The sequence below is a fragment of the Drosophila busckii genome, chromosome 2R (assembly GCF_011750605.1).
Source record: "Drosophila busckii strain San Diego stock center, stock number 13000-0081.31 chromosome 2R, ASM1175060v1, whole genome shotgun sequence".
Lineage (NCBI taxonomy): Eukaryota > Metazoa > Arthropoda > Insecta > Diptera > Drosophilidae > Drosophila > Drosophila busckii.
In genome coordinates, this window is record NC_046605.1 from 182,511 (window position 1) to 209,016 (window position 26,506).

The 26,506-nt window shown below is 42.5% G+C and overlaps 7 protein-coding genes across 9 annotated transcripts; 4 read left to right on the top strand and 3 right to left on the bottom strand.

Moving 5' to 3' along the window:
- Positions 1 to 154: 154 nt before the first annotated feature.
- LOC108594902 lies at positions 155 to 7,373 on the top strand. Its single transcript, XM_017980040.1, has 4 exons — positions 155 to 216; positions 2,053 to 4,554; positions 4,620 to 6,460; positions 6,532 to 7,373. The coding sequence occupies exons 1-4, from the start codon at positions 155 to 157 to the stop codon at positions 6,708 to 6,710; spliced, it is 4,584 nt and encodes a 1,527-aa protein (XP_017835529.1). The 3' UTR covers positions 6,711 to 7,373.
- An 84-nt stretch (positions 7,374 to 7,457) lies between these two features.
- On the top strand, positions 7,458 to 7,986 carry LOC108596377. Its single transcript, XM_017982046.1, has one exon. The coding sequence runs from the start codon at positions 7,547 to 7,549 to the stop codon at positions 7,961 to 7,963; it is 417 nt and encodes a 138-aa protein (XP_017837535.1). The 5' UTR covers positions 7,458 to 7,546; the 3' UTR covers positions 7,964 to 7,986.
- A 116-nt stretch (positions 7,987 to 8,102) lies between these two features.
- Positions 8,103 to 11,691, top strand: LOC108596375 (zinc finger protein GLIS2 homolog). 3 transcript variants are annotated; one of them, XM_017982044.2, is made up of 3 exons: positions 8,103 to 8,266; positions 10,684 to 10,905; positions 10,967 to 11,691. In XM_017982044.2, the coding sequence occupies exons 2-3, from the start codon at positions 10,814 to 10,816 to the stop codon at positions 11,664 to 11,666; spliced, it is 792 nt and encodes a 263-aa protein (XP_017837533.1). In that variant the 5' UTR covers positions 8,103 to 8,266; positions 10,684 to 10,813; the 3' UTR covers positions 11,667 to 11,691. The 3 variants fall into 3 exon arrangements, with proteins under 3 accessions (XP_017837533.1, XP_017837531.1, XP_017837532.1); XM_017982042.2 differs by lacking the exon at positions 8,103 to 8,266 and having other exon boundaries at positions 9,030 to 10,905; XM_017982043.2 differs by lacking the exon at positions 8,103 to 8,266 and having other exon boundaries at positions 9,033 to 10,905; positions 10,970 to 11,691.
- Positions 11,692 to 12,196: 505 nt separating this feature from the next.
- On the bottom strand, positions 12,197 to 14,690 carry LOC108596374. The gene is made up of 5 exons (XM_017982041.2): positions 14,423 to 14,690; positions 14,193 to 14,359; positions 12,672 to 14,127; positions 12,463 to 12,602; positions 12,197 to 12,397 (listed from the first exon to the last, which is right to left on the bottom strand). The coding sequence occupies exons 1-5, from the start codon at positions 14,488 to 14,490 to the stop codon at positions 12,222 to 12,224; spliced, it is 2,007 nt and encodes a 668-aa protein (XP_017837530.1). The 5' UTR covers positions 14,491 to 14,690; the 3' UTR covers positions 12,197 to 12,221.
- Positions 14,691 to 15,133: 443 nt separating this feature from the next.
- Positions 15,134 to 17,450, bottom strand: LOC108595227 (DCN1-like protein 3). Its single transcript, XM_017980422.2, has 4 exons — positions 16,780 to 17,450; positions 16,583 to 16,714; positions 16,145 to 16,478; positions 15,134 to 16,078 (listed from the first exon to the last, which is right to left on the bottom strand). The coding sequence occupies exons 1-4, from the start codon at positions 16,961 to 16,963 to the stop codon at positions 15,724 to 15,726; spliced, it is 1,005 nt and encodes a 334-aa protein (XP_017835911.1). The 5' UTR covers positions 16,964 to 17,450; the 3' UTR covers positions 15,134 to 15,723.
- Positions 17,451 to 17,830: 380 nt separating this feature from the next.
- Positions 17,831 to 20,884, top strand: LOC108596899 (Usher syndrome type-1G protein homolog). The gene is made up of 6 exons (XM_017983089.1): positions 17,831 to 17,896; positions 18,984 to 19,050; positions 19,119 to 19,262; positions 19,332 to 19,553; positions 19,622 to 20,569; positions 20,632 to 20,884. Exons 2-6 carry the CDS (start codon positions 19,010 to 19,012, stop codon positions 20,795 to 20,797), a joined length of 1,521 nt encoding a protein of 506 aa, XP_017838578.1. The 5' UTR covers positions 17,831 to 17,896; positions 18,984 to 19,009; the 3' UTR covers positions 20,798 to 20,884.
- Positions 20,885 to 20,930: 46 nt separating this feature from the next.
- On the bottom strand, positions 20,931 to 26,121 carry LOC108596898 (multidrug resistance protein homolog 49). The gene is made up of 8 exons (XM_017983088.2): positions 26,011 to 26,121; positions 25,506 to 25,657; positions 25,206 to 25,399; positions 24,904 to 25,149; positions 23,164 to 24,719; positions 22,635 to 23,092; positions 21,818 to 22,426; positions 20,931 to 21,754 (listed from the first exon to the last, which is right to left on the bottom strand). Exons 2-8 carry the CDS (start codon positions 25,611 to 25,613, stop codon positions 21,005 to 21,007), a joined length of 3,921 nt encoding a protein of 1,306 aa, XP_017838577.1. The 5' UTR covers positions 25,614 to 25,657; positions 26,011 to 26,121; the 3' UTR covers positions 20,931 to 21,004.
- Positions 26,122 to 26,506: the final 385 nt, after the last annotated feature.

Here is a 26,506-nt window from a genome sequence, read left to right on the forward strand (position 1 = left end):
ACATTTGTGTAACTGAAGAAAGGAAATGGAAAATGTAAATGCGCTGCAAAGAAATTGACAAAGAAAATCAAAAATGATTCACCACACACACAAAGAAATATGTATGTATGCAATAGATAGAGTGCGAAGAGCAGCACAAGTGCCAGCAAACAAAATGGCGACAGCTGCCTGCTCTCTCCTGCTGCTGCCACCGCTCGCTCTCACCGTTGAGATTGAGTTTTTTTTTATTCGCTTTCAATGCAGCTTCATTTTATTTTCCGTGTATGCTTTATCTATGAAATAGTTGCTCACGCTTAGACATCAATATGTACATTTGTATGTGCTTGGCAAAATGTGTTGCATTGAGAAGAAAACTGGTCGAGGTTTTGAAATTAATACAAAACGAGGGCGGGTTATATTTATGTATAATAGAATTTATTAATTATTATATTAATTGATGCAGGCTTAAATGTGTTTTTTTAAACTGCGCTAATATTAGTTATTTTTTTATTTCCCGTGTGTATGTGCGCGCACTCGAATTGAGGTCAAAATCATCCACAACTGGCTCTTCTCGTATATTAGTGCGCTGGGTTATGTCGGGGCTGCAGTTTTGGGGTAGTTTTTTTTTTTGTTCGGCTACTTTGGGGTTGCAAAGAAAGCACATTCAATGCTATAAATTATTTATAGGGTTGCTTTGCTTATATTGAACAGTGACGGGCAAAGTCTAATTAAACAAGACCGTTATGCACTTGTTTTTTGTGCTCCACTTAACTATGACCTACGCTTAGTTTGCTAAAAGCAAAAAGATTACTTTATTGCATGGGCCAAACAAACAAAAGAGAAGAGAATATGCTCGCATCTAGTACATTTATTGGGGTCAAGAGACTTTAATTCGATGGCGCATCAGGCTACAATATTAACAGCAAGCGCTACCAGAGGCCAAAAACCTCTGACTGCACACGAGCATACACCGAGAGAGGGAGAGAAAAAGAGAGAGAGAGACACGCGCATGCATACAGTCAAAGGACACTGACACGTCTAGTAGTAAAAGCAAGTGCATTCCTAAAGCGACAATTGTTAGGAGCTGCAGAAAACAAAAGGCTAGAGAGAGAGAGAGAGAGAGGTGACAACTATGAACTATTGTTGTTGTTTCTACAAATTCCATTAAAATGCGTTGAATTTTTGTATTTGTTAGTTGTTGCAACAATTACACATAATAAAGAAATACACACAAATAACTTGAGCAAGGCCCCGCAAGTTGTACATCACACACACATGCGTAGATGCATTTATTCATACATATGTGTGTGCATGTATCTACTCCCCAACTGAGCAGTCAGCAGCTACTGCTGTGTGTGTGTGTGATTGGCGTTCAACTGTGCTCCCCGAGTGTATACGTGAAATAAACCTAAAGGTGTTTTGCGAGGTTATTTTCATTAAAAATTCCAGTTTATTAGCTAAGTACAAACAAACTTATGTTTTTGTCGTTAGCTGTGAATCATATGAACACTTAATCGACCGTAAAGTAAAATGCAAAGTTAGCTAGACGTCACTCCTTGCCTTAAGAGATAGAAAATTATGTATATTTATTGTAAACCACTTATGTTCTCATATATAAATTTGTCAGTGTCTATGTGTGTGTAATTTATAAAACAATAGCATACAGCTTACACATAGAAACAACTATTATTTTATATAACTTTTTTTTCTTTCTAACACACAGGATAAAAACTATAGAAGTGTACGGCAGGTCGGAAGCGAGACTAATCGATTAACACGGCACTCGATTATTTAACCGCAGTAGAAGACGCAGAAGAAGGAGTAGCATCAGCCTAAAGTAAAGCTCACGCAAAGTCCCATAACCAAACCGTAGCAAGCGAGGGAAGAATTTAGACACAACATCTATAACATATATATTATATATATATAAAAAGAGTTGCTTAGTGTGTGTGTGTGCGTGTGTGTGTATTTCTGTTTGTGTAAACAAATTTTTAACTGTTTTTGTGCAAAAGAGATAGAGGAAGTGAGAGAGAAAAAGGACAGACATACGCAACGTACGCCACATACGTAAAGCTCTAAGAAGAACGAACAGAGCGAGAGAAGATTCGCTTTTGTCACCCACTTGCGCTACAGAAAAGTCATCACCATTCCACTAACAACGTTTGACGCTGCTCCCCATTTGCATAGTTACGACGATAGTCCGATACGTTGGACTAACGGCACAAGCAACAGCAGCAGAAGCAGCAAAAGTAGGAACAGCTTTGATCATTTGCGTGGCGCCAAAACGTTCACCATTGAGGGAGGCACTAGTACCCTGGACACGACGAGCATTGGCGGCGGCGTTAACGATTTACGTTTGGTAATAACGGCCCAACCAAGCGATACCATCGAGCGCAATTACGATCAGTTGACCAATCGAGGCGGTGGCGGCGGAGGCGGAGGCGCCGTTATAGGCAGCGCCAGCCCACAATCTCCAACAACACCAGCAGCTAATCCCACAACGCCCACGCTTGTCCCGGGCAAGACACTGCTCAATACCAGTCCAAATTTACTGCCCATTATCACTGCAACGGACACATTTAACAATCTCAAGAATCTAGTGAAGATTGATAGTAGCAGCAACAGCGGAAACGGCAAAGGTAACGGCACACCAAACTCAAGCAATTATCGTGGCGGCGGTGGTGCCAACAGCAACAAGTCAGGCATTGGAGCTCCTCGTGGTGCAGTAACAGCAGTGGGAAGCGGACCAGTTTCTGGTGGAACAGTTGGTGGCCCAAGCGGACACTATTCCTCTGGCTATAACAAGAACTCTGCCAAAATTCGTCAACACGATTCGGAGCTAAGCCCAAGACCTCGACGCACTTATCCCAACGATTCGTCGTCGTCGTCGTCGCGTTACTATAACAAAAATAGTGACCTATTGGGTGCAGCCGGCAACAACAATCTTAACAATCACATTGGAGGCATAGATAGCTCCACATCCTCGTATAACGGTGGATTGCAGCGTGGTCGCAATAGCTATCACAACAGCTCAGATGGCGCCACTGGTGGCTATCAACGTGGTCTAAGCTCTAACTCTTCTTCAGCAGGTAGCGGCAATTATCGCTCCCAGCAGCAGCGCTACGAGCTGGTCAATGGCAATGGGCATGGACATCGTCATTACAACAACAGCAACGGGAGCAGCAGTAGCAGCAACAATAACAACCATCAGTCGAATGCCGGCAAGCCAAACTATGGCTTGAGTGGAGGACGCTATCGCGACGATTATAACCAGCGTGACAATTACAGGGACAGGGACAGCTACGCAGACGATAACAACAGCTCGCCGGTGCATCAACGCTACAATCAGTCAACTGGGGGAGGAGGAGCAGCTACTGCTGGCGGCAGTCTAGAACGCAACGGTTACGGTGGAGGAGGAGTGGGCTCGGGAGGACGCTATCAACAGCCGAACACCGGGAGGCAAACGGATTACGAGCGTAGAAGCCAAGTAGGATCAGCACCACCACAAGCCGTAGCAGTCAAGTCGGTAACACCACCTCCAGCAACAGCAACTCCTGGCGGCGGATCATCTGCACCAGTACCAACTGCAACTATTACCGGTCGCTGGATTCCACCCTCATTGCGTCCACAGCATGGGCTTACTCAGAGCGAAAAGAATGATGCAGTCTTCAGGCGCGTCCGCGGCATATTGAACAAACTAACCCCTGAGAAATTCCAGGAGCTAAGCGATGAGCTGCTAAAGCTTGATCTCAACTCGATCGTCATACTTAATGGCGTAATTTTGTTAATCTTTGATAAAGCGCTGGACGAGCCCAAGTACTCGTCTATGTATGCACAGCTTTGCAAGCGTTTATCCGAGGAAGCACCATCATTCGAACAGGATCCCAACAATTCTTGTACATTTCTACGACTGCTCATTGCCGTCTGTCGTGACAAGTTTAACAATCGTCTAAAGCGCGATGAAGCGCATGATAATCGTCCACCACCAGAGAATGAGGCAGATGAGGAGGAGCGTCGACATTTGGCAAAGCAGCGCATGCTTGGAAATGTCAAGTTCATTGGTGAGCTCAACAAGCTGGATATGCTGTCCAAAAATGTGTTGCACGCCTGCATTATGGAGCTGCTCGATAAAAAGAAAAAGCGAACAGCGGGCGCGCAGGAAATGTGTGAGGACATGGAATGCCTGGCGCAGTTGCTCAAGACTTGCGGTAAGAATTTGGATTCAGAACAGGGCAAAGAGCTGATGAACCAGTATTTTGAGACGTTGGAACGTCGCTCTAAATCAACTGAATATCCACCCAGGATACGCTTCATGCTAAAGGATGTCATCGAGCTGCGCCAAAACACCTGGATACCGCGCAAAGTCGGTGGCACCTCCGAAGGACCTGTACCCATTAAGCAAATACGCTCAGACGATGATTCCATTATACGCACTCCGTTTGCCAACCGACAGCGTGATATGCGCAACAACGATCGTGACGGCGACAACTGGATGAGTCGTCTCGGTAGTCATCTTGGCTATAATGACGTATTTAGCGGACTTAGCGTCACAGGTGCCTCGCCCATTGTGTCGCCGTAAGTATAAAAGACAGCAATTTATTTATTCATTAATATATATATATTTTGTGAATTTTTCACAGATTTGCAACCAGCGCTAACAATCGCGATAGAGATCGTGATAATCGCTCCTACAATCAGCGCGATCGTCAACGCGATCAGGGATCAGGCAATACTGTCGGAAACGGCGGCAACGTGGGCAATTATAATAATCGCTATAATAAGCATAATAATCAGAATGGCGGCAGTGGCTCGCATCGTGAGGATTCGCGTGGCGGCTCTCACAGAAACAATGATCGCAATGCTATGGATGATACCCGTGGTGGCGGTGGTGGTGGTCAATACGGTAGTGGTAATAATGGTGGATCCTCGAATACCCTTCTATTGGGAAGCAAAGAGTTAGCGCCACGCTTCAAGCGTAATTTGATGTCCACCAACCAGGACGCTGTCGAGAATCTACAAATGCGCCCGGCGGCCAATTCATTACTGTTTCGTGCCGCATCTCAGAATCAAAAGATGCCCACACAGCTACCCATATCAACGCCACCAAATGGCAATAATAGCATGGGACAGGCAGTCTCAACAGCTGCACAGCTGTCCAACTCCCATTATCCGCTTCTAGGTACGCCCACATCGCATCTAATGCAGCAGACTACGCGTCCAGCGTCGACACCTTCGGCTGAGTACGACACTCGCTCGCTCCAAGGCAATCAGCAGCAGCCGCAGTACACAGAGAAGAGTCTCAAGTCCACTTCATCCTCGCCAAACTTTGGAACTGTCATGGCAGCTGAGGAGAAGAAGTCTACCGAGAGCGGCGGCAACAAGGAGCAGCAGAAGATTGACGGTGGCGAGCGTCCCACAACACCCATTGGCGGCAAGCAGGAAAAGAAAAAGGACAAGGGTCCCAACAAGGAAGAGCTGAGCAAGAAAGCCAGTGCTTACTTCAAGGATAAGTTTTATTTCGACGAAGAGCAGTCAAAGAATGAGGAACAGGAGTTTCCAAAGCAAAATGAAGAGCAATCTGTCAGCAGCGATGCAGAGTTGGAATCAAAGTTGGAGGATGCTTTTACCACGCTTGTAAATGGATTTTTGGAGCTGAAACTGCCAGAAAAGTCGCTCAAGGATGTGTGCTTGCAACTGCTAATGGAGGTGCTGGACCGTATGAACGATGTATATCTGGAACGAGTCGTTCGCTTCCTGCAGACATTGCGCAAACAGTCCAGCATTAAGCCAAACGTCATTGTCGAGATCTTCAAGCAACTGGTAAACAAGATGAATGAACGCGAGGCATTGAATAACAGAATAACTACCCTAGTCGCCTCCGTGCTGAGTAAGGCTGTTGTCTGCGAGCCACCGCTAATCAAGTTAAATGACATTGCTAATTATACGGACAACGGCCAGCATTATCCACTGTTTCTCCTCGTTCTGCAGCAGCTTCACAAGAGCATTGGCAAGGCGTTGCTGGAAGAGAAGTTCCGTGCCAGTAAAGTTGAGCTGATGAACAGTTTGCCCGAGGTGGATCGCAATAAGGAGCGTTTGGCTGCTATTCTAGAAGATCGTCAGCTGTCGTTTCTCTATCCATTGCTCAAGGTGCAGGCCGAGATGCTTAAGCAACTGCAAAGTGATCCCAATCCCAATAACTTTTACAAGTGGATCAAGGCGAATGTGGACAATAAATACTATAAGGATCCAGGCTTCATACAAGCTCTCATGACCGTTGTAGTGAAGTACATAACCAAGGAGACAACGCTTGCTTCTAACATGGATACCAAGGAGCATCCGGAGAAGTCCATTACCCAGCGAGAGCAGGCTATGCTAGAGACCTATAGCCAAATGCTGCAGACTTTCCTGGGCCAGAATGAGCTTCAGCTAATGGCACTCTATGCGCTGCAACTTTTCTGTTATAGCGAGAACTTCCCGAAAGGTAAATCCAATTTCCAAATGATACCTTTAATTCTGAAAATTTATAAGCTTTATTTTTGTACTTTTTATTAGGTATGCTCTGTCGCTGGTTCAAATATTTGTACGATTCCGAAATAATCGAGGAGGAAGCATTTGTGCTGTGGAAGGAGGAGATTTCCGATAAGTATCCGGGCAAAGGCTCTGCCCTGTTCCAAGTGAACGCCTGGTTGACCTGGCTACAAGAAGCCGAATCTGAAGACGATGAGGATTAATCAATTAAACCTATGCATAACCACTATATATGTCTATCACTTCTATATATTTATTCGCAAACCACAATTAACTTGAAAAATGAAAAAAGCAACTGCAAAAAAAAAATAAGATTAACAAAGATAAAAGTTTGAAATCGCGCTTTGGCATAAAGTTAGTCAAATTATAGTAGAAAACAACTACAACTAAAAAATAACAAGTTACAAAAGTTAATACAAAATTCTTTGATATTCATGCAAGTTTAATAATTATCATAATCAGCAATAAATAGTCGCAAAATGTAACAAAACAATATATAATGTTTAACCTGATATTTTAAAAATTTGTCAAAAGTCTGCTTATTGCGAAAGTATATTAGCCAATTTCACTCTTTTTTAGCCGCCAACTGGAACTAATTACTCAAGTTAATTCTTTCTTATTAATCGCACATTAAATGTATTAATTAAGTAGTTCAAATCAAAATAATGACGACCCATCATTTAATTTAAAAATCAAATATCTTAACCTGCCCCCATAAATATATATATAATCACAAAGCTCATAAAGTATAGCCAGCAAGCTATTCATACGTATGTATTTTAACTTAAACCAAAAAAGAAAATTTTAAATCGCCAACATTCAAGAGAGCCCTAATAAATTGAAAACAACACTGCGAACGGCGAAAACTAATTTGTTTTATTTCATGCTTATCATTTTAAACTCGCTGCCTTTGGCGCGCACCAAAGCTCGTTTACCAACACTAAGCTTACACACTGTCATCACTACCATCATTTAAAAAAACTTGCAAATCATTGTGTGCTCTTTGTAATCAAAATTGTTTAAACAAAATAACTATTAAATGGAAAGTGTTGTGGCTACCAAACCAAGAACAGGAGGAGAATCAGTGGAGGCACCAGCTTTAGAACCATTTAGTTCCCACATGGCGCAATTGGATGCGGGAGCGCTGCAGTGTACCTTGCGTGTGCTGAAAATGAACGGCAGTACTATGTTATTTATTAATGACAAGGAGATGGAGCGTTTGGATGAGCTTGCAGTGGCCATGCCGGCACGCCCACCCAGCCAGGACATAGTCTCAGCAACATTTATGGGCGATCATGGACAGAGCGATTCACTGGTGCTAGCCAGCAAGTTGAGCAAGCGTTATGGACGCCAATTTTATGTGAGCATGAATCTGCAGCTGGACCTAATGACGCGTCCACTATTTGAGAAGGCGCTGATTAGCCATATGCAGCAGCAGGCAAAGTTCTTTGTTTAATATACGGACTGGATTAAAAATTATGTTAACTATAGAAATATATGTATACTTTACATATAGACACTATATGTATGTATTAACATGCGTATTTATATTTGTAGCAATGCAATATTTCAATATTTATTTATGGCAGGCCAATTAGCTGCAGCAGTGGAGCTCCATGTGGGGGTCGCTGCGTTTATTTTAGTTCCCCTGCCTTGGACCCCACGGACTACGTGCAGCTGCGCGCCCAGCTCCAGTTGCCGACTCCAGACAGTTTCAACTGTGTCACAGTTAAGTGCAAGCGTGCACAAAATTTTAGCTGTGAGTTGCATTATTTAAAATAAGTTTATCCCCAAACAAAAGCCTATACAACTAAGATCAGGCGTTGCATTGTAAATATTTCGCATACATGTGCAGATTAAGGCGTTGGTGCAGTGCTCTGCCCTCTGCACAGTCATTAGACCAAAATGCATAAGTATATTTTATACACTTTGTTTTATGTTAATGTTTGGTGTCCTGATTGTGTGTGTACTTCCCGCAAAAAAACACATTGCAAACATATTGCCCTAAAATTTCCATTGCAGTTTGAAGACCTAGAAATATTTTTATAAATTAATTTGATTTCCAATAATAAACTGTCTAGACAAGATATTGTCAGTGGTAATCAGTATCAGCAACAGTTAACGTGCTTATAAACGCTATCAAAAAGTAGGCATGCAGTAAGGCGTACCGTAAAAATGGCTAAGATCAGTTAATTTTTTCTCTACGCTTTCTAAGTCGGACCTATAATTTGTATTAAATATAGCAAATGCTTTTGTATGTACAAACATATTTAAATTCCAAAGGCGTGTTAGTCTTGCTATTATACTACTATGCTAATAATTTGTACTATTTCAAATAATAATTACAGATCTATCAATATAAGTAGTCACAATATTAATCGAAATTCCTAAAGGCGTTCACTGCACAGAATAGTTAGCTATATTCAAATTGTACAGGGAGGAAGGGAGGGGCAGTTATTAATAATTGATTCAGTGTGAATATGGACTTTGGATGTCTGCGTTTAACCATCGACAATGATTGGAAAAACAACAAAGCAATTAGCCTTTCATAGCGCCGGCTGTATTCGAGATACAGCGGTATATACATATGTAGGCTATATAAGTTAGAATAAAAACACATCCATATCAGCTCAAGAACGGAAGGCCTCAATTTCCAGACTCCGCACGGTGATAAATCCTATTTCAAGTGTACGCCGTATTAAACGGCCAGTGGAAATCTGATTCGTAGCTAATCAGGCTACTTAAGTATTGGCACCTTATGTTATACTTAGCCCAGTCGGCTGGACCCCAAGGCTTATCAGTAACCGAGAAATGATAGAGATATTGAACACTATATTATGACAGTCTAAGTCAACACCAGTTTAAACCGGACTCGAAAGTATTTACGGCGCACTTGGGGCTTTGGGGATTTTACTATGAACATACACAATGTACAATGTACATGTGTATATTTTTGGGAGCTTATCTGGGTACTCTGCTAGACTAGGACAATCTATCTATAAGCTGCTTTAACTTTCTGTTGCTGTATTGATGCGCTTATCATGTTAGTTGGCGACAAAGTTCAGATTTCTAGCTAACCAGAAAATCCAGATTTTTTTCCGAGCCATATGTACATAAATCTGTATGTATATATGTACGTTTGTATATTGTTATTAATTATGGTGAAAGTATAACAATTTGAACTGTCTCAATCCTAGTGTCAATGGAAAATATAATATGCTGCGATGCTGCTGCTGTTTGGGGCAACTGTACTTGTTATAAGCTAAGCCAAAGACAATCAGTCAATCTCCAGACAGTGTGATTCACATTTACTTCCAGTTACTGATAAGTGAACTCAGCACCCAGCAGAGTTGGGGCGCCTTATACTAGCTCGACTGCTTTAACCTTCGCCTCAATTACAAAATATGTACATACATATGTATATGTAGTATATACAAACAAAAAGGTAAACAGTGAGACGAAAACGTTTCAATGGACACATTGATAAGGCAGCGACCGTCATCCTCGTTTGCGAATTCCGGCGTAGCACGATAAACGACAGCTGTTGCCGTGGCTGAGGCTAGGCACATATGTAGTATATGCACTGAAAGAAAAGCGACTTTACAAAACAAAACGTTCTGAACACAATTTAACTCAGCTGCCTAATCTTAAAACGATATTTCTCTGAGTGTTTCTACATTTGTACTTGTTTGTTTGTGCTACGCTCAGTTTGGGTCTTCGGTACGAAGTGCACTACGAATGATGTGACAAGCGATAGCCGTTAGACCCCACCGAAGAGCTTTCGTGCACAATCATGCATAACATGGCGACTGATAAGCTGTTCACGTTACCCATACCTCCACTCCTTTTTACGTAGTCTATGGCAGCACGCCTCCCTCTTTTGTTTTATTTCTATGACACTAACTTGGCCTAATGGCGTTCACTTGTCCGTAGCTCGCCGTCGTTCCCCTCCCTGAGACCTGTCTGTCTGTTTTGCTGATAAGGCTGTTCCTTATCGCGCATAAACTTTTAATATTACACGAATGTCTGCAGGCGCTCTGATCATTCGTTTGCCAAACTCTCAGCTGCACACAATTCACACACCCGCTTATAAAAAAAAAACACAATAATAATAATAAAATAAGTTATTTATATAATGGAGATTTTAGTACAAGCCCCAATATTTTGCTCCAGCAGCGATTACGGCTATTATACTCCGTACAAAACGCCGCCGTATTTGGCGTTACGGGAGCCGCATTTTCTTAGATTTTCCAATCCACCAACGCTGCCTCCAACAGACTCTACATACCGTACACAATCAGTGATTATGAAATGCAGCAAAAGTTCTACTGAATCCGGAAGCGAACATAGCAGCAGTAGCGAAGCTGACTTTACCTGCAATTGGCAAGAATGCGGAAGGTGAGCAGTTGTACTAATCTTCTACAGCGTTCTCTGAGCTAACTAACTTGTTTGATTCAAGCAGCTGCTTTGAATCCTTAGAATCTTTGGCTCAGCATGTTACATTGCGTCATGCAGTGGCCTCCTTGTTGGACGGTCTCTACTATTGCCGCTGGCATGGCTGTCAGCGCAGCGAACGTGGGTTTAATGCGCGCTACAAGATGCTCGTCCATGTACGCACGCACACCAAGGAGAAGCCACACTGCTGCCATCTCTGCGACAAGTCTTTTTCACGTGCCGAGAACTTAAAGATCCACATACGCTCGCATTCAGGAGAGAAACCTTACAAGTGTCACTACGTGGGCTGCCAAAAGGCCTACTCCAACTCATCCGATCGCTTCAAGCACACTCGCACGCACTCCATGGAGAAACCTTATTCTTGCAAGGTGGCCGGTTGTCAGAAGCGTTACACAGATCCCTCCTCGTTGCGTAAACATGTGAAGACCTTCAAGCACAGCATACAGCTCATAGACAGCCAGAGTTCCGCCGAGTCCAAGGATTCGTCCTATAATTGTCATGTGCCAGCTGCTCCTGCCTCGCCCAGCAATTGCTACTACCTGGAACTGACTGATAGCGAGCATGTCGTTACCGCTGGCGATTATCACAGCTCGGAGTATTGGCTGAAATCGGCTCGTTATCTGCATAGCGAAGAGTTTGCACTGGAAGTAGAAATGGACACGCCCACTCCTACGCCGCTAGACTTGCGTGTGCACAAAAGCTAAATGACAAGTTGTTTACGGCGTACTCCAACTATTCTAGTCATAAATTGTAATTTAGATGTTAGTGTCAAATAAAGACTGTTGTATGCTATTTAAGTTTGCGTCCGAATTCTGTGGTCAGTATTGCAAAAACGGTAGTACTTATTAATGGATCTTGCAACTTTGAAATATTGACTTGTTTTTATTTACACTTTATAGGAATGTCAGCTTAAATAATATTAATACTCAAACCACACAGAAATAACGGCAAATAAATAGCAAAACAATTTGACAAAATCAAATTCATAAACTATAAATACCCACTTTAAAAGTTGTATAGCTTGACTTGAAGGTTTTAAAAACAATAACATAATTGATAAATGTGTAAACTTAACACTATAAATTAGCTTAATGGTTTTTTTCTTTTCTTAAGTAACTGAGCTCAGTTGCCGGTATGTACATACTTATAATTTGTACGTGCAGAGTGAGCAGCAATCACTTGAAACCTGGCAGCCAGGTTACGTAAACATATACATATATATATTTATAACCATAAATATCGAAAATGAAAGCTAGTATTTACGCCCTAAAGAATCTAACAACGCGTACTATGTATTGTCGGCAAATTGGGCACTCGTTCAACACTTTACCACAGCTGGTACAGGTGGCCATGTGACCGCACTCCAGAAACACACATTCAATGGGAGCATCCATGCAGATCTTACACAGTTCATCTGTTGGCAGCTTTTCCACAGCTAGAAGATAGTAAGTCAATAAGTGGATATCAGTCGGATCAGTAATAGTAACAAATGTAGTTTACCTGGCGCTGTGCGCATGGTTTTCCATAGTCTCTCGACGCGATCTAATAGCTCTTGTTTCTCACAGCAACCTTTATAGTCCACACGATGCAGCATTAGTACCTCCTTTAGCTGCTTCACAGTTAAGTTCTCCAAGTCTTTTCTGTGCAGTATAATTAATACAATGAATTTCTGTTATAACAGCTTAAATTATACAAATTTGTGGCCTTACAGTTCCTCAAAGTCTTGCAGGTTGACAAAGCGTGAGTCTATGCAGTTGGCGGGCTCAAAACCATGTGGCGCTGCATAGACATGTATGCCCTCATCATCATCCCAGTGCATATCAGGTTCATCCTGGGTTGGTGAGAACTCTAGGCTGGGCGTACGTGGCATACCTTCAGCACCCACTGCTTCCGCACTTACAGGCGATAACAGATGACTATTCTCAGAGCAGTCCACGGACTTGGTGCGCTGTTCCAGATAACTTAGAAATTGCTGGAGCTCCAGCTTTATCTGTTCGCTGTCCATTTGCGAGTTCTCCAAATGACGACGCATCTTCTCCACCTGACGTCGTATGCTCGTCTTGTTTTTTCCACATCGGTGACAGCTAGAGCCTGCAGACGCTGTTGCTGACTCTGGTTGCTCGCTAAGCGTGCTTAGCTGCAAAGGATGTGTGCCAAGCGGCGACTCCTCATCGCTGGAATGATGACGACGATTCAAGTAGCCATCGGAGCGTCGTCGCGTAACCTTTTTTAAACGAGGCGGCGTCACCATTACCGTGTGTTGTGCTATGCTTGGTGCCTCGCCAAGCTCATTTCGCAACGTTATCTCTAATATTTCTTCAGTCGCGACTCCAGCGCTAGCGCCTGTGGGCGAGACTGGCAATTGACTGCCGCTAGGGCCATGCTGCTCCAGTAGCTGCCATTGCTCCATATTGCTGCTATTGGTATCTGTGGCAGCTTTGCTTTCATCCGAAATTCCACCAATTGCGCCGAGTTCCTCAAAGCTGGACTGTGAGGAGCCATCTGCTGCGAAAGCATCTGCTTTGGAGCTAAGCGAACCGTGCTTGGAGCAGCCAGGCGCTGCTGATGTTGCCTCTAATGCTTCCTCTGCTGCTGCTGCTGCTGGACTGGGCTCGGCTGGTCTACTAGAAGAACTGTGTTTTTGCGATGTGCGTTCACTGAAAGTAGTCATGATCTCTTCATCCGAGCACTCGCACTCTGATTGATCCACAGGTTGTTCCGTGTTGTTTGTTGTTGTTGTGTGCGAGGAGGAAGTCGTTGGACTTGCATGTACATTGGGCATATCCGCTCTGTTTTGATTTCTATGCGTCTGTCTGCCAGCGCCCGTCTGCCTCGCACTTGCATACGTTGGTATCTCACGGGTGGATACGCGTGGTTGCTCAAAAATGTGCGTGGGAGAGTGTGTGGCACTATTATCCTCCGAGGCTTGATTACTGCTAGTCGCCGTAGTCGTTGACTTGCCGGCTTGCTTGCTGTCAAAGGACGCAAAGGAATCACTTATGTTATCGCTCAGATTTGTAAAGAAATTTTGGCACGTTTGCTTCAGACTGTCCATAGGATTGGCAGAGCCGCGACGAGGACTATGACGCGGGATCTGATTGGGATTGGTATCGCGGTCCGTTTGCGCCACATGAGTCAGTACCAGACTAACCAGCTCCTCTTTCTCTGCAATATTCATCACATTTAGAGATTAGCCCTAATCTTTTCTATGACTGACTATGCTGACTCACCCAAGCACCCTTCTGTGGAAATATGCTTTGATTGCAAATAGAATATCAAATCCTTTGGTTTTAGTTTCAGCAAATCCGTGCGCAGCAGTGGCCTCTGCGCAAAGATTGCACAGCGCTTGCAACGACGAGCCGTTGTCGCTGTTAAACAAGTATTGCAGTAGTAGCGCCTGACATCAATAAAATTGTTTAAATAGTGTTGTAATAAGTATGAAAATATTACTATCACTTACCTGCAGTCAAAACAGCTCCGCTTGCGGCGAAACACCGTAAATTCCACACCACAACTCTCGCAAGGCATCTTGCTGGTTTTAGGTTCCAACCTTGGCACCCACACCCTTCGTCCTAAGCCATTTGTTTTTCAATGTCAAATTCTAAATCAATTTATCGCATTTTCATCTTGCAAACTCTCAACCAACTGTTTTTTGCAAATTTCAGGAGTGGTTTTTAGCACTTACAACTGTATTTTGTCTTATTGCGTTTTGTTAATTACTCATCAAAAATAAAGTAAGTTTATAAAATTTATCCACATTAAAAAATAGAATCGTGAGAGCAGAGAAGCAACAGAAATGTAATGAGTGCGAGAGAGATGCAAATAGCGCAGCAAAACAGCGAGTATTATCTGCAATGAAATTGAACGAGCAGTGCGGTTACAATAGGTGCGAGAGAGTAAAGGCGAATTTTGATGTTGGTCCAAGAATGTGGCGGCTGTTGATAGGCAGCACATGCCGCGCAACATGAACAAATTTGAAAATTTGTTGATTAGCGATATTGTACGCATTTTATTAATTATTCATTTATCTCATTACTAAGCCATCTTGGGTGTCATGAATAATTTGTTGATTACTCAAGGCTATTTAAGCTAATTTCAGTTAAGTTTATTTAATTCACATCCACTACTTAAAAGTAAGTATGTAATTATATGCAATTAAATAGTTATGTGCCATAAAGTGTTTGCAATCTTTTCTCAATTTAAAATAATACATTAATTAATTGCTATATGTATGTTCCTATGTATATATAGTGTATAAACGATTTGCACATATTGAAGCTATGATTGCTACTTGATCAAATAGCTTAACATATACACAGGTTTAAACATTTCGTATGATTGAGCTTTTTCTTTTCGAAATTCTTGTTGATAAGTCTTTATAAATTTATAATCAAATGTCTGTACATTGCCCCTAGCTATGCGTTATATACATATGTTGGAAGGTAAATTATCACGATAGCTGGGGCTGCATTTGTTAATCTACTTGTTGTTGTATGCTGTAAATGAATCATCATTGAGCAGCGCCAGCACCGCATACCTTGACCCTGGACTGCTGGGTAAAACATAAACAAAAAAGCGAATGCTATAACACCAGCGAATATAAATCAATTTGGAGTATAAGATATTGGTTAGTAAAAAGATACAAAGAAAAACATAAATGGAGATAGAGAGAGCGAGAGAATTATAAATTGCACAGCGTTAAATTTCTATTGGCGAGTTACAATGTTTGCTTTTTTGGCTACCTGCCTAACTTGGCCTAAACTATGACACGTGATTGGCTTTCACATGACACTGCAGCGGATCATCATTGTTGTTGTCATCATCATGGATGGCCGCCGGCCCATGCTCCCGCGCTCGATTCTTTTCATATTCCACAAAGTCATCAAAGAGACTTGGCCACGCTTCAGTATCATCGTAATTTTCTATATCACATTGTTCAGTAAAGTTGAGGTACATGTTCCATGTATCCTTGGGTATGCGGCGTATATTCGGATGCTTTTCGAGAAAGTCTATCCAATTAGCAAAGAGATCAGGTGTTTGTACAGTGAACACAAGTTTCCATAAATCGATTGCCATTTCTAGCGATAATACACGTTGATCTGGATCCAAGCCAAACCTAAAGGCAAAGAATCAAAATAATTCAAGTTCAAGTTAACAGTTATCAAATTAATTTTGAGCATACCGAAAGGTAAAGCGGTACAGTTGCTTAAACATCTCAGAGTCGACCTTGAGCATTTCAATAGTCTGCTCAAGTCTAAGTCGAATGCTGGCTATCGTATCCGCCCGCATCTTGTGCAATCCATCAATGAACTCGGTCTTGGTAAAGCGACACATTTGTGACGCATCTAGGCACCATGCCAGCACAAGTATGGCAAACTCATCGGGCTGATAGTTAAGATCATTACACAGACGCTCAATACCTTCGGTTAGAATCATATCCTCCTCATCTGGATCCTTGTATTGTTCAAATAGTTTGTTGAGCGTCTGATGTGAGACCTCCATGGTTTCCTTGACCGCTGTACATATAATAAACATTTATTATTTTATCTTATGAGTAACTACTAAACTAAAAAATGTTTATCTTACAATTAGTTTATACATACTTTTTCTTTTCACTTACCAGTTGTTATAATTTCGCTCATGGTGGGCGCACTGCCATTAAGCAAGCCTAAAGACTTAAAACTATTACGTTTAGTATCACAATTGTTTGCTGGCTTGAGTGGAGTTCGATTAGAGAGCAATTCATCAGTTTCTGCAATGGAAAACTTTGTATTAAAACACATGAACTGAGGACAGTATTTACTTCTTTGGCATTACCGCGTTGTCTATCGTAGTTAGCGCCACGCTCATTTGCATTTAGAGCCACAATATCGTAGCAATTGCCACTGTTGGCGTTGGCTGTGATGCAGTTGGCAGGCAATTGTTGTTGTTGTGCGGCTAAGGAGGTGGAGGACGTAGACGACGTAGACTGGAATTGGAAGCATTTCAGGCAATTGCCCATAGTGCGCTGCACGGCTCTTCCAGCGTTTGGCGCGCCTTAATTTCAATTTTAATTTCAGCTCCAGCTGCTGCTGTTTATGTTTTTGTTGTTTAGAGTAGTTGACACTTGTTTCTGACACCCTATTTCTCTCGTCTAAGGAGGCTTCTTGGGCTTGACATTGACATTGGCACTGTTGTTTCCATGGAACGTTTTGTGTTTGCTTCTCACACTTGCAGTCACACCTCATGCACCACTTGGGCGTTAAACATATGTTAAAAACGCAGACTTCTTTGTTGCTACTGCTATTGCTATTGTTATTTTTGTATCCCCTACGCAAACTCATGTGCATGTGTGTGTATTACATTTTCAGATACTTTTTACAATCCTATCGATACATCTATACATATCCATATGTGCATATGCAAAAGTGTGTGAACTTTAGATAACACGGCCACCTTTGCCTTTCACATTCTTTTCATATTTTCCAGTACTTTGGTTTAATTTCACACCATATTTTTATTTTATTAATTAATTGTTTTTGTTTTGCTGTTTATATTTTGCACGAGCACTTTTTTTCTCCTGGCATCGATACTTTGTAAGTTTGTTAACGCTGTGTAAGGCTGGTATGCAGTGACATATGCAACACAAGCAAAATACTTGCAGAACTAAATAAAGATGATTAATAAAGATGATGTTAAATATTGACTAACTAAACTAAGTTAATGTATATGTTAATTAATTAAATGGCTGTGTTCCATCAATGATTCTTCATTGCAGGCTTTTAACTTAAGCTCCATTATTAGGATGGGAGTGGTATCGATCGAGTAAGTACTCAGACACCTGCTCAGAGAAACGGAGAGCAGAGTCGCTACCCAAGAGATACTTAAACTTTAGTTTACTAGAGCGCGTATTTAAGATCGCAAGTGAAATTTTCTAAGAATTGCAAGCGCACGCGTAAGTTTATTTAAGTTGCATATAATTCTAGTGCTGTAAAACTAAATATATTTGCAAGCAAATATTATTTAAACTTAAAATGTATCTAAGTAAATTTATTATTATTCCCAGTTGAGTAAATAGCAATTGTTTGCGTGTAATTTTTGTTATTAGCTATGTATTTCTGTGTATATACGCGCGTGTGTGTGAGTGTGTGTGAATGAACTCCAACCGGAACGGATCTCAAGCTTTTCCTTTTCACTTCAACTGAAAATACAAGCAGACACACACACACACATACACATCACTTTTCATTGGACTACAAAGCGTGTGAATGTTTGTTTTTTTTTTTTTTTTTGTGACAACCTAGTAAAATTTAACCAACCGGAATATTAAGTGTTTGGTTGTTTGCAGCCAAGATTAAATTGAAACTTAAACTCTTCTTAGGCCTATTTTATGCCAATGTATACATACATAAAGTACATATGTATTTATATGATGCGAAAAAGGCTCAGCTATACATAGTTTCAGCCATTTTGGACATTTGCTTGGGTAAATAAATAATATTTTCAAAGTGGCAAGCAAGCTCATTTATATCCTCCTCACTGCTGGTGTCTTCTTTTATACGATCGCATTCACTTAGAAGATCACACATATTGTAAGGATAGCCTGTGGTGTATTTTAGGTGTGGCTGATTAGTCTCCAACTTATGCCAATCAGCTTCAAATTGGTTCGAACAAGTAGTGGAGCTTGTATTGTATTCTTGCTGCCAAAGATCTAGATTATTAGCTTCATAGGGTATATGAAAGGGATTGGCCTCGATTCCGGTTGTCTTGGATACGCTGCTCTCAATTATTAATGGGGGTGATATAAAGAGATTGCTTAGCTGCTGTGCTATATCCATGTTTTTGGATTGCAGAAAATTTCTTGTAGTATATTCAGTATTTATTTTGTAGAAATATGGAAATGAGGTATAACTAAAATGTATATTGACTTTAGAGTAAGTTGAAAGTAGTTTTACAGTAAAATCGTGGCATATGTTGCGCATAGCGCCAAGTCTTTGTAGTATCAAACTTAATTTGTTACTCCAACACAATTTGTTCAACAGATTCCGATGCCTATGGAAATAGCTGAATGATAAGAGCGCTAAAAATGTCTACTGATCGATTTCACAAGTAATTAAAACGAAGCAGCTATCTCAACTCAAGACAAGTTTCATTAATGTGACAAACTTTAAATGTAGAGCTGCCAAGGACGGACTACTGGATGTGCTAAATGATGCTACACGCAAGGATGCCAATGCCAAGGACGATGATTCCATGACACCGGTTATGTGGGCGGCCTTTGAAGGTCATTTGGATGCATTGCGTCTTCTCTGTGGCCGAGGGTAAGCGTGTGTTTGCTAATTAAACTTTTTAAATTATTTAATATTAGGAACTTTTATATATTTTTGAAGTGGCGATCCCGATAAATGCGATCAGTTCGGCAATACAGCTTTGCATCTGGCGGCAGCTAAGGGACATTTACAGTGTGTGGATTTTCTGATTAAATTTGGGGTGAACATATATGCCTTGGATATAGACAGACACAATGCCAAAGATCTGGCGGCTATAAACAATCGCGATGAGATACTTAGATATTTAGATACAGCAGCGGCAAACTTCGAGGCAAATGAAAAGTAATTAAATCTTAATTAAGCTAAATACGTTTTGAAAAGTACATAGGTATATATATTTTCATCGACAGAAAAAAGTGCAAGGTATTAAAGGAGTATGCGGAAAAGGACTGCGAGAAGCGCATTAAAGAGTATATGAAGCGTCAGCAGCAGCAGCGACAGGACTATGTGGATGCTAAGCCAAGCGGGTTGACCAGTGCAGCGGCTAGCAGTAAGACGAATATGCTGTCTACTTTGAAGCAAAAGATTTGGTCCAGCCAGGGTAATCTCAACAAATCTTCGCGTGAGCCAGCAGCGCAACAGTTCAGCGATTTAGTGGGCAGTGGTGGAAGCAGCAGCGGCAGTGGCGGCTCCACCATTGCCAGTCGCATGGGTACAGTACAAAAGAGGACACCGCAGCATAGTAGCGCCTGTCCTCATGCACCACCCAATGCAGGCGGATTTAAGGTCCGTGAACTAGAGCCGGATGGCAAGCGTACGATGACCTCATTGACGGGCGTCCAGCGTGATTCGGAAGTTTTATATGTAGGCACTTTCAGCTCCACGGAAGAATCCGTTGGCAAGCGCGGCAAGATAGCTGATGTCTTCGAACTAAACGCAGAACTAGAACGTGGGTACAGTTCCAGCTTGGCGCGCTCCTTTTCCCAACCAGACATTTTAGGTGACGAACAGTTGAGCGAGGATCTGCTTGTGCAGCGTCCTGTAGGACTTTTTGATCGCCCCACCATGTTGGGTAGCATTGCCTTTCGACGCTCTGTAACCGCAGCCCTTAGTCAGTTACAACTGCATACAGCTGAAGTGGATAGCAGCAGCTCCACCATGCGCAATGGCAAAGTCAACAAGAGAGGCACTAACGCCAGCAAGCCACGCCTGTACTTAAATCTTTCCGATGATTCGGATGACTCCGAGTGCGTAGCAGATGATGTCTACAGCGAAGAGGAGGAGGATGAGCAGCAGTTCACAGCAAGCGCGCTGCAACGATTTCTAACCGTTTGGGCCTTGGAGGAGTATCTGCCAGTGTAAGTAAACTGTCTTACATCTTGGCCTCTCAATTAGCATTTGATATTTTTTTCGTTGATAGTTTTCAAAAACAACAAATCGATCTTGAGACTTTAATGCTGCTGACCGAGGCGGATCTCAAGTCGTTGGCGCTGCCATTGGGACCCTTTCGCAAGCTTACCTTCGCTATACAAGAGCGACGAAATGCTTTGAGTAATCCTGGTCCCTTGATAGACAGTCGGCTCTAGAATTTTACAGAATACAACATTCAATTCAATTTGAAAATTTTCAATGAAACATATCATAATTTTTGTATAAAAGCGGCTAAAACTTTATTCAACATGTACAAAAAATATTAACAACAAAAAACTATACTAATATAAGTATTTAAAGACCTAAATACTAAATATTAATTATAAAATTTGCGACTTACACTAACCGGAAGTTTCATATACCTAACCCGCCACCTGTTGCATCATATAGAGATTGGCGTAGATGCAATTGAGCGCCATTAGCTGCTCGTGTGTGCCCTGCTCCACCACGACGCCCTTCTTAAGCACACAAATTAAATCCGCATCGCGCACCGTACTCAGACGATGCGCAATGGTTACACAGGTACGTCCCGCGCGCGCTTCATCCAGCGCTTGTTGCACTACCTTCTCGCTCTCCAGGTCCAACGCCGAGGTGGCCTCGTCGAGTATCAAAATCTTGGGATTGCGCACCAAAGCGCGTGCAATGGCAATGCGCTGTTTCTGTCCGCCGGATAGTTGTGAGGTCTTGCCCACGCGCGTCTCATAGCCTTGTGGCAGCGAGCTGATAAAGTTATGTATATTTGCCTGCTTAGCAGCAGCAATAATCTCCGGCATGGGCACATCGTCACGGAAATTGTTGCCATACGCTATATTCTCAGCAATGGTGCGATCAAAGAGTACTGGCTCCTGCGACACCAGACCCAACTTCGAACGTAGTGTATCCAAAGGAAAATCTGTGCTGGGCACGCCACTTAGATTGACCGTGCCGGAGCTTGGATCATAGTAGCGCAGCAGCAGTTGCACACAAGTTGATTTTCCAGATCCAGAGGGTCCAACTAGCGCCACTGTTGTATTCTTCTTTATCGTGAGATTCAAGTTCTCCAATATGGGCGTGCCCTTGCGCGTGGGATACTCAAAGCCTACCTTATCATAAACAATGTCACCCTCCGATTTCTGCAAGCAGTCAATGATTAAATAGAAAAATTGTCAATAAAAATGAAGCTAAGCTAAACGCACCTCAGCCGTATTATAGGGATTCTGAGCAGGATTGGACTGCGTGGGCGTGCGCTCGAAAAGCTTCATTAGCCTGCCGGCAGAAAGTATGGCATCATTCACATTCGGCGCATAGGCCAAGGCTTGCCCCAGCATCCAAGAGCCAAAGATAAGGGCTTCAGCCACCTTGATTATATTCGAATAGTGCAAGCCATTATTTGCCACCAACATGCCGCCGTAATACAAACTAATGCCGTACGCTAGAAAAGGTGCTGCCTGCCCCAAGGCAAACACTACTCCACGGTAGCGCACCTTGCGTCGACTAGCAAGATTTACTTGATCAATTTGCTGCGTATAGCGCTCGATCACCAGACGTTCCAGACCCAGTCCATTCACAGTGCGTATATTGGCGATGGCTTCGACGGCCACCTGAGAGGCCTGCTCAACGGCTGTCCGCGCCCATTGAACGCTCTGCGCGATAAAGCGCCCCTCCAGATAGACAGACAAACATATAAATGGAATTGTAACAATCGTGAGCAGCGTTTGTTGCCAGGAGTAGACAAAGCCCACTATCATTCCCGCGACCATTGTGACAACCGCCTGCAACATGATGCCAACGCGTGCCCCAGTCGCCTGTAGAGTTTAGATAAAAAATAATATATTCAATTACTTTAATTATATTGTATGAAATTCATTCGTACATTCAATTGACACATACAACTGTTTTGCAATATTAAATTGTGCCTCTAATTTCATTACTAATTAGTTAGTTGTTTAAGTATATATAATAAGTATTTAAATTTCTTGCATAGGCACATAGAATTTGAAGGAACACACTCACCCCCTGCACATTGGAACAATCGGAGGCGAGTCTTGCGCAGAGTGCGCCCACAGCATTGCGCTCATCATCGAAGAACGCCACCTCCTGTGACATAATCGTCTTGAAAGCTGTCTGCCGCAGTCGCGTAGTCATCTTCACACCCGCCGTAGTGAACATCATGCTCTGGAACATTGTTCCCAGTCCAGCCATTAGGCCTATGCCCACAAATATATAGGATATATTGTTGCCCTCGTGACGAATAATGTCCGCATCTCCGTCAGATAGTGTGCCAAAGAAGTCGCCAAAGAAGAGACCCCAGAGTGGAAACGTTGTTCCGTGTATGGAGGCGGCAATGCAGCCCAGCACTATGTAACGCCATTCGGGTGCATTCAGCCTCATCAGCTGCATGAAGGATACGTTTTGTATTTCTTCTTCTGCCGCCTGTTGTTTCTTTTTATTCTTTGCACGCTTGGAACCACCTGCAGATTCGATGGAAAACAAAAAAAAAAGTTTTTGCTTAAATCGGCTATAAACGGTGTCAGCCACTTACGTTTGCTTCTCGAGCTCACACTGAGTATATCCTCCTTGCCTTCCGTATGGCCTTTTGCTTTACCCTCAGCATCTTCTTCGTCCTCATCGCTGAAATCCTCCGTGATAATGTCATCTGCATTGGACTGACGCTGCGTGTTAGTCTCTGCATCCGCCTGCTTCAGCTCCAACTCCTTGCGCTTGGTTATGTGCACCAGTTCATAGTACAAGCCACCCTTTTCCATAAGCTCATCATGCGTGCCCTGCTCAGCCACCACACCGTTCTTTACAAACACAATCATGTCGGCATTTGTAACAGTCGAGAGGCGATGCGCCACAACGAGTGTAGTGGGTCCCTGACTGGCCAACTCCAAAGCGTCCTGAACCCGCTTCTCCGACGTGGGATCCAACGCCGAAGTGGCCTCATCCAGCAGCAAGATCTTCGGGTTACGCACAAGCGCACGCGCAATGGCAATGCGCTGCTTTTGACCGCCAGACATTTGAGCCCCACGCTCACCTACTTTGGTATCATAGCCCTTGGGCAGCTTGCTGATAAATTCGTGACAATTGGCCTGACGTGCGGCACGCTCAATGTCCGCCTGTGTGGCGTCCGGCTTGCCAAAGCGTATATTTTCGCCGATGCTGGTGGCAAAGAGCACTGGCTCTTGACCCACTACCCCAATCTGTGAGCGCAACCAACCCACATTCAATGCGCGCAAATCATGTCCATCCAGCTGTACGCTACCCTGCAGTGGATCATAAAAGCGCTGCATCAATTGTATAACAGTGCTCTTGCCGCAGCCGGATGCTCCTACAAATGCCACAGTCTGGCCTGGCGCTACGTCCACTGACAAGCCCTTTAAGATCTCCACATCTGGACGCGCAGGATAACGAAAGTGTATATTATCAAAGCGCAGACGTCCTGTTATGCTTGCCGGCTTTAGGCCCTGCTCCGCTAACGGATCAATTTCTGAAGCCCGATCAATAATGCTAAATAGATTGCGTGCAGCGCTTAGGGCTACGCCAAAAGAATCCACATGCGGCATAGAGAAACCCAAGTACTGCGCTCCATTGATGACCGTAAACATGACTATCACCAGCACAGCCGGCGTATATGTCCGTTCGGGCAAATCGCGTTGGTCCAGTATTAAGTCGACGCCATACCAAATGCCAATGGCCATGCAGATGTATATGAGCAGCCACATTATACCCGCACTTATGCCGGAATAGAGTCCTTTCTTTCGTCCCGTACTTTCTGCTGGCTGAAGCAGCTTGGAAAAACGTTCGTTTTCCACACGCTCCCCGCTAAAGGCCAGTACTGTTCGAATGCCACTAAATACCTCCTCTGCCACATTACCTGCATCCGAATATGCTTTTAACTCCTTCTCCGCTAGCGAGCTTTGTATCTTAGCCACCATAGCAGTAGCCGCCATTATAAAAGGACAACAGCTCATCAGCACTAGGGTCAGCTTCCAGCCGTAGAGGAAGCTGGCCACCACGCCCAATAAACAGGTCATTATGAGAAACGTAACGATAGCCACTTTTTCTCCTATGCCCTCTTTTAATTTGTCTAGGTCCCTTAAAATAGAAAAATTATATTTTATACATACATTATTATGCAAAAAATAATTATATTGATAAGTTAAACTTTTATTCGTAGATTTAGTGCAATTGGGACGCTTCCTGGGCTGTCGAATATATGTACATATGTACCCGATGGGCCCACCATGGGGTAAATTAAATTGCTAAATTGCTCACTTACTCAGTCATTTTGCTGGCGAAATTGGCTCCCGAAGAGGTGTCATACCAGCTCATGTCCTGACGTAATATGGCCTCCAGAAAAATTTTGCGTATGCGATTGATTTGATTTAGTGCCATACGGTTCGCCACATCAATTGATATCGTTATGAGTATCATAATAATCACCGCGCCCACTAAACTGCCAACGCCAAAAGCTACCGAATCTTCTATAAGAGCTTGTCTGTTCTCCTCCTCACTCGCATCGGTGCTATGAATAAAATGGCTTGCATAAAATCAAAAACCCTTTTATTTTACTTTACTTACAGCGTTTTCCCGCCACCAAAGATTGGTAAAATAAAAGTGGGCGAGGATGTGCCAACGCGAACAGTACGATCTATCAGCAGCGCTGTGAATTCACCGTAGATGACCACAAAATAGGGTATAAGAGCTGCTCCCAATGTGGCTACTATCATGCTCAGCACTAGCATGAAGCGCTCCAGGCAAGTAGAATAACGAAACTAATAAAAAAAATTCGGAAAAAAATAGTTTAAATTATTAAGATTAATAGAAAAAGGATTTATCTCGAATTATTATTGAATCTCGATCTCTCGCTTAGCAACTTACCAGCGAAAAATAATTGTATTTATTCTCAACATTTCCAGTGGCTTTCGCACTTTTAAAATCCTGCTCGCCAGGCAGTTGAGTATTGGATTTTTTAGCATCATTCATCATGCTTTTGTTTGAGATCGTAATTTTGTACTTTTAATTGCGAAACACTATAAAACAGATATAGAACGATTTGGTAAATTAAAGTTATAATCGTTTTTTCGCGGTTAGAAATGTTAATTGCGACGATCTGTAGCTTACATAAGGCTGGAAAAAATCTATTACTATTTCCCCAGACAATTTGAAAAAAAATTTAGCGCGGCTTTTGTTGATAAATGTAGCAATTGTTGTTGTAGCAATTGAAGTCGTTAAACACTCATAAATTAATAAATTAATAAACAATTCGAAAGTGTATACCACGTGCACATAGGAAAAGAGAGGAAAGGGCAGCAGTCACAATTACCTCAATATATAAATATTTTTGTATATTAATTTATAGATATTTGCTCAAAGATAAACATACACAAGCATTCCCAACACTCAAATTAGGCACATGGAATTTATTTTTTGTTTTGTTTTTTATTTTGTATTATCTTATAAAAAACGTTTAACGGCTATTTTTGAATTAAATACGGCAGCAGCTGCATCTCGACAGCTTGCGTTGCGATTTGTAACTGCCCGGACAATCGTATCGAGGTCTGCGTCAATAGCTCGGTTTTGGTTAGCTGTGCTTGCCTATGGGCACACGAAATAGCTACATAATAAAACAAGATCGTATAATATATAGATGTGGTATAAAACGTCAAGTGCCCAACAATTAAAAGTCGTTGTGTCTAACTTACTTATTCGCGTTCTTGTTGCTTTTTAGCCATTCGCTTATCAGTCTAGCCCATGTACACACACGCATGGCTTTAAAAAGTTCCCGCTTCAAAACAGAAATATTTTCCCATGAGTCAAGCTTAGCTGAGACTGCAATTTCCAGCATAGATCTAACTATATTAATCATTTTCATCAACAGA

Excerpts from the sequence above, each read along its gene's own strand:
- LOC108594902 (XM_017980040.1), top strand. The coding sequence starts at position 155 with ATGGCGACAGCTGCCTGCTCTCTCCTGCTGCTGCCACCGCTCGCTCTC. Across the intron at positions 217-2,052 it reads GCTCTCACCGTTGAGATTGA|CTCTAAGAAGAACGAACAGA; the intron begins GTTTTTTTTTAT and ends ACATACGTAAAG. Across the intron at positions 6,461-6,531 it reads TAGCGAGAACTTCCCGAAAG|GTATGCTCTGTCGCTGGTTC; the intron begins GTAAATCCAATT and ends ACTTTTTATTAG.
- LOC108596377 (XM_017982046.1), top strand. The coding sequence starts at position 7,547 with ATGGAAAGTGTTGTGGCTACCAAACCAAGAACAGGAGGAGAATCAGTG.
- LOC108596375 (XM_017982042.2), top strand. The coding sequence starts at position 10,643 with ATGGAGATTTTAGTACAAGCCCCAATATTTTGCTCCAGCAGCGATTAC. Across the intron at positions 10,906-10,966 it reads AATTGGCAAGAATGCGGAAG|CAGCTGCTTTGAATCCTTAG; the intron begins GTGAGCAGTTGT and ends GTTTGATTCAAG.
- LOC108596374 (XM_017982041.2), bottom strand. The coding sequence starts at position 14,490 with ATGCCTTGCGAGAGTTGTGGTGTGGAATTTACGGTGTTTCGCCGCAAG. Across the intron at positions 14,128-14,192 it reads TTCCACAGAAGGGTGCTTGG|AGAAAGAGGAGCTGGTTAGT; the intron begins GTGAGTCAGCAT and ends TGAATATTGCAG. Across the intron at positions 12,398-12,462 it reads AACCATGCGCACAGCGCCAG|CTGTGGAAAAGCTGCCAACA; the intron begins GTAAACTACATT and ends ACTATCTTCTAG.
- LOC108595227 (XM_017980422.2), bottom strand. The coding sequence starts at position 16,963 with ATGGGCAATTGCCTGAAATGCTTCCAATTCCAGTCTACGTCGTCTACG. Across the intron at positions 16,715-16,779 it reads TAACTACGATAGACAACGCG|AAACTGATGAATTGCTCTCT; the intron begins GTAATGCCAAAG and ends TTTCCATTGCAG. Across the intron at positions 16,079-16,144 it reads CTGTACCGCTTTACCTTTCG|GTTTGGCTTGGATCCAGATC; the intron begins GTATGCTCAAAA and ends CTTTGCCTTTAG.
- LOC108596899 (XM_017983089.1), top strand. The coding sequence starts at position 19,010 with ATGATAAGAGCGCTAAAAATGTCTACTGATCGATTTCACAA. Across the intron at positions 19,263-19,331 it reads CGTCTTCTCTGTGGCCGAGG|TGGCGATCCCGATAAATGCG; the intron begins GTAAGCGTGTGT and ends ATATTTTTGAAG. Across the intron at positions 19,554-19,621 it reads AACTTCGAGGCAAATGAAAA|AAAAAAGTGCAAGGTATTAA; the intron begins GTAATTAAATCT and ends TTTCATCGACAG.
- LOC108596898 (XM_017983088.2), bottom strand. The coding sequence starts at position 25,613 with ATGATGAATGATGCTAAAAAATCCAATACTCAACTGCCTGGCGAGCAG. Across the intron at positions 25,400-25,505 it reads AATACAATTATTTTTCGCTG|TTTCGTTATTCTACTTGCCT; the intron begins GTAAGTTGCTAA and ends TTTTTTTATTAG. Across the intron at positions 22,427-22,634 it reads ATTGTTCCAATGTGCAGGGG|GCGACTGGGGCACGCGTTGG; the intron begins GTGAGTGTGTTC and ends TAAACTCTACAG.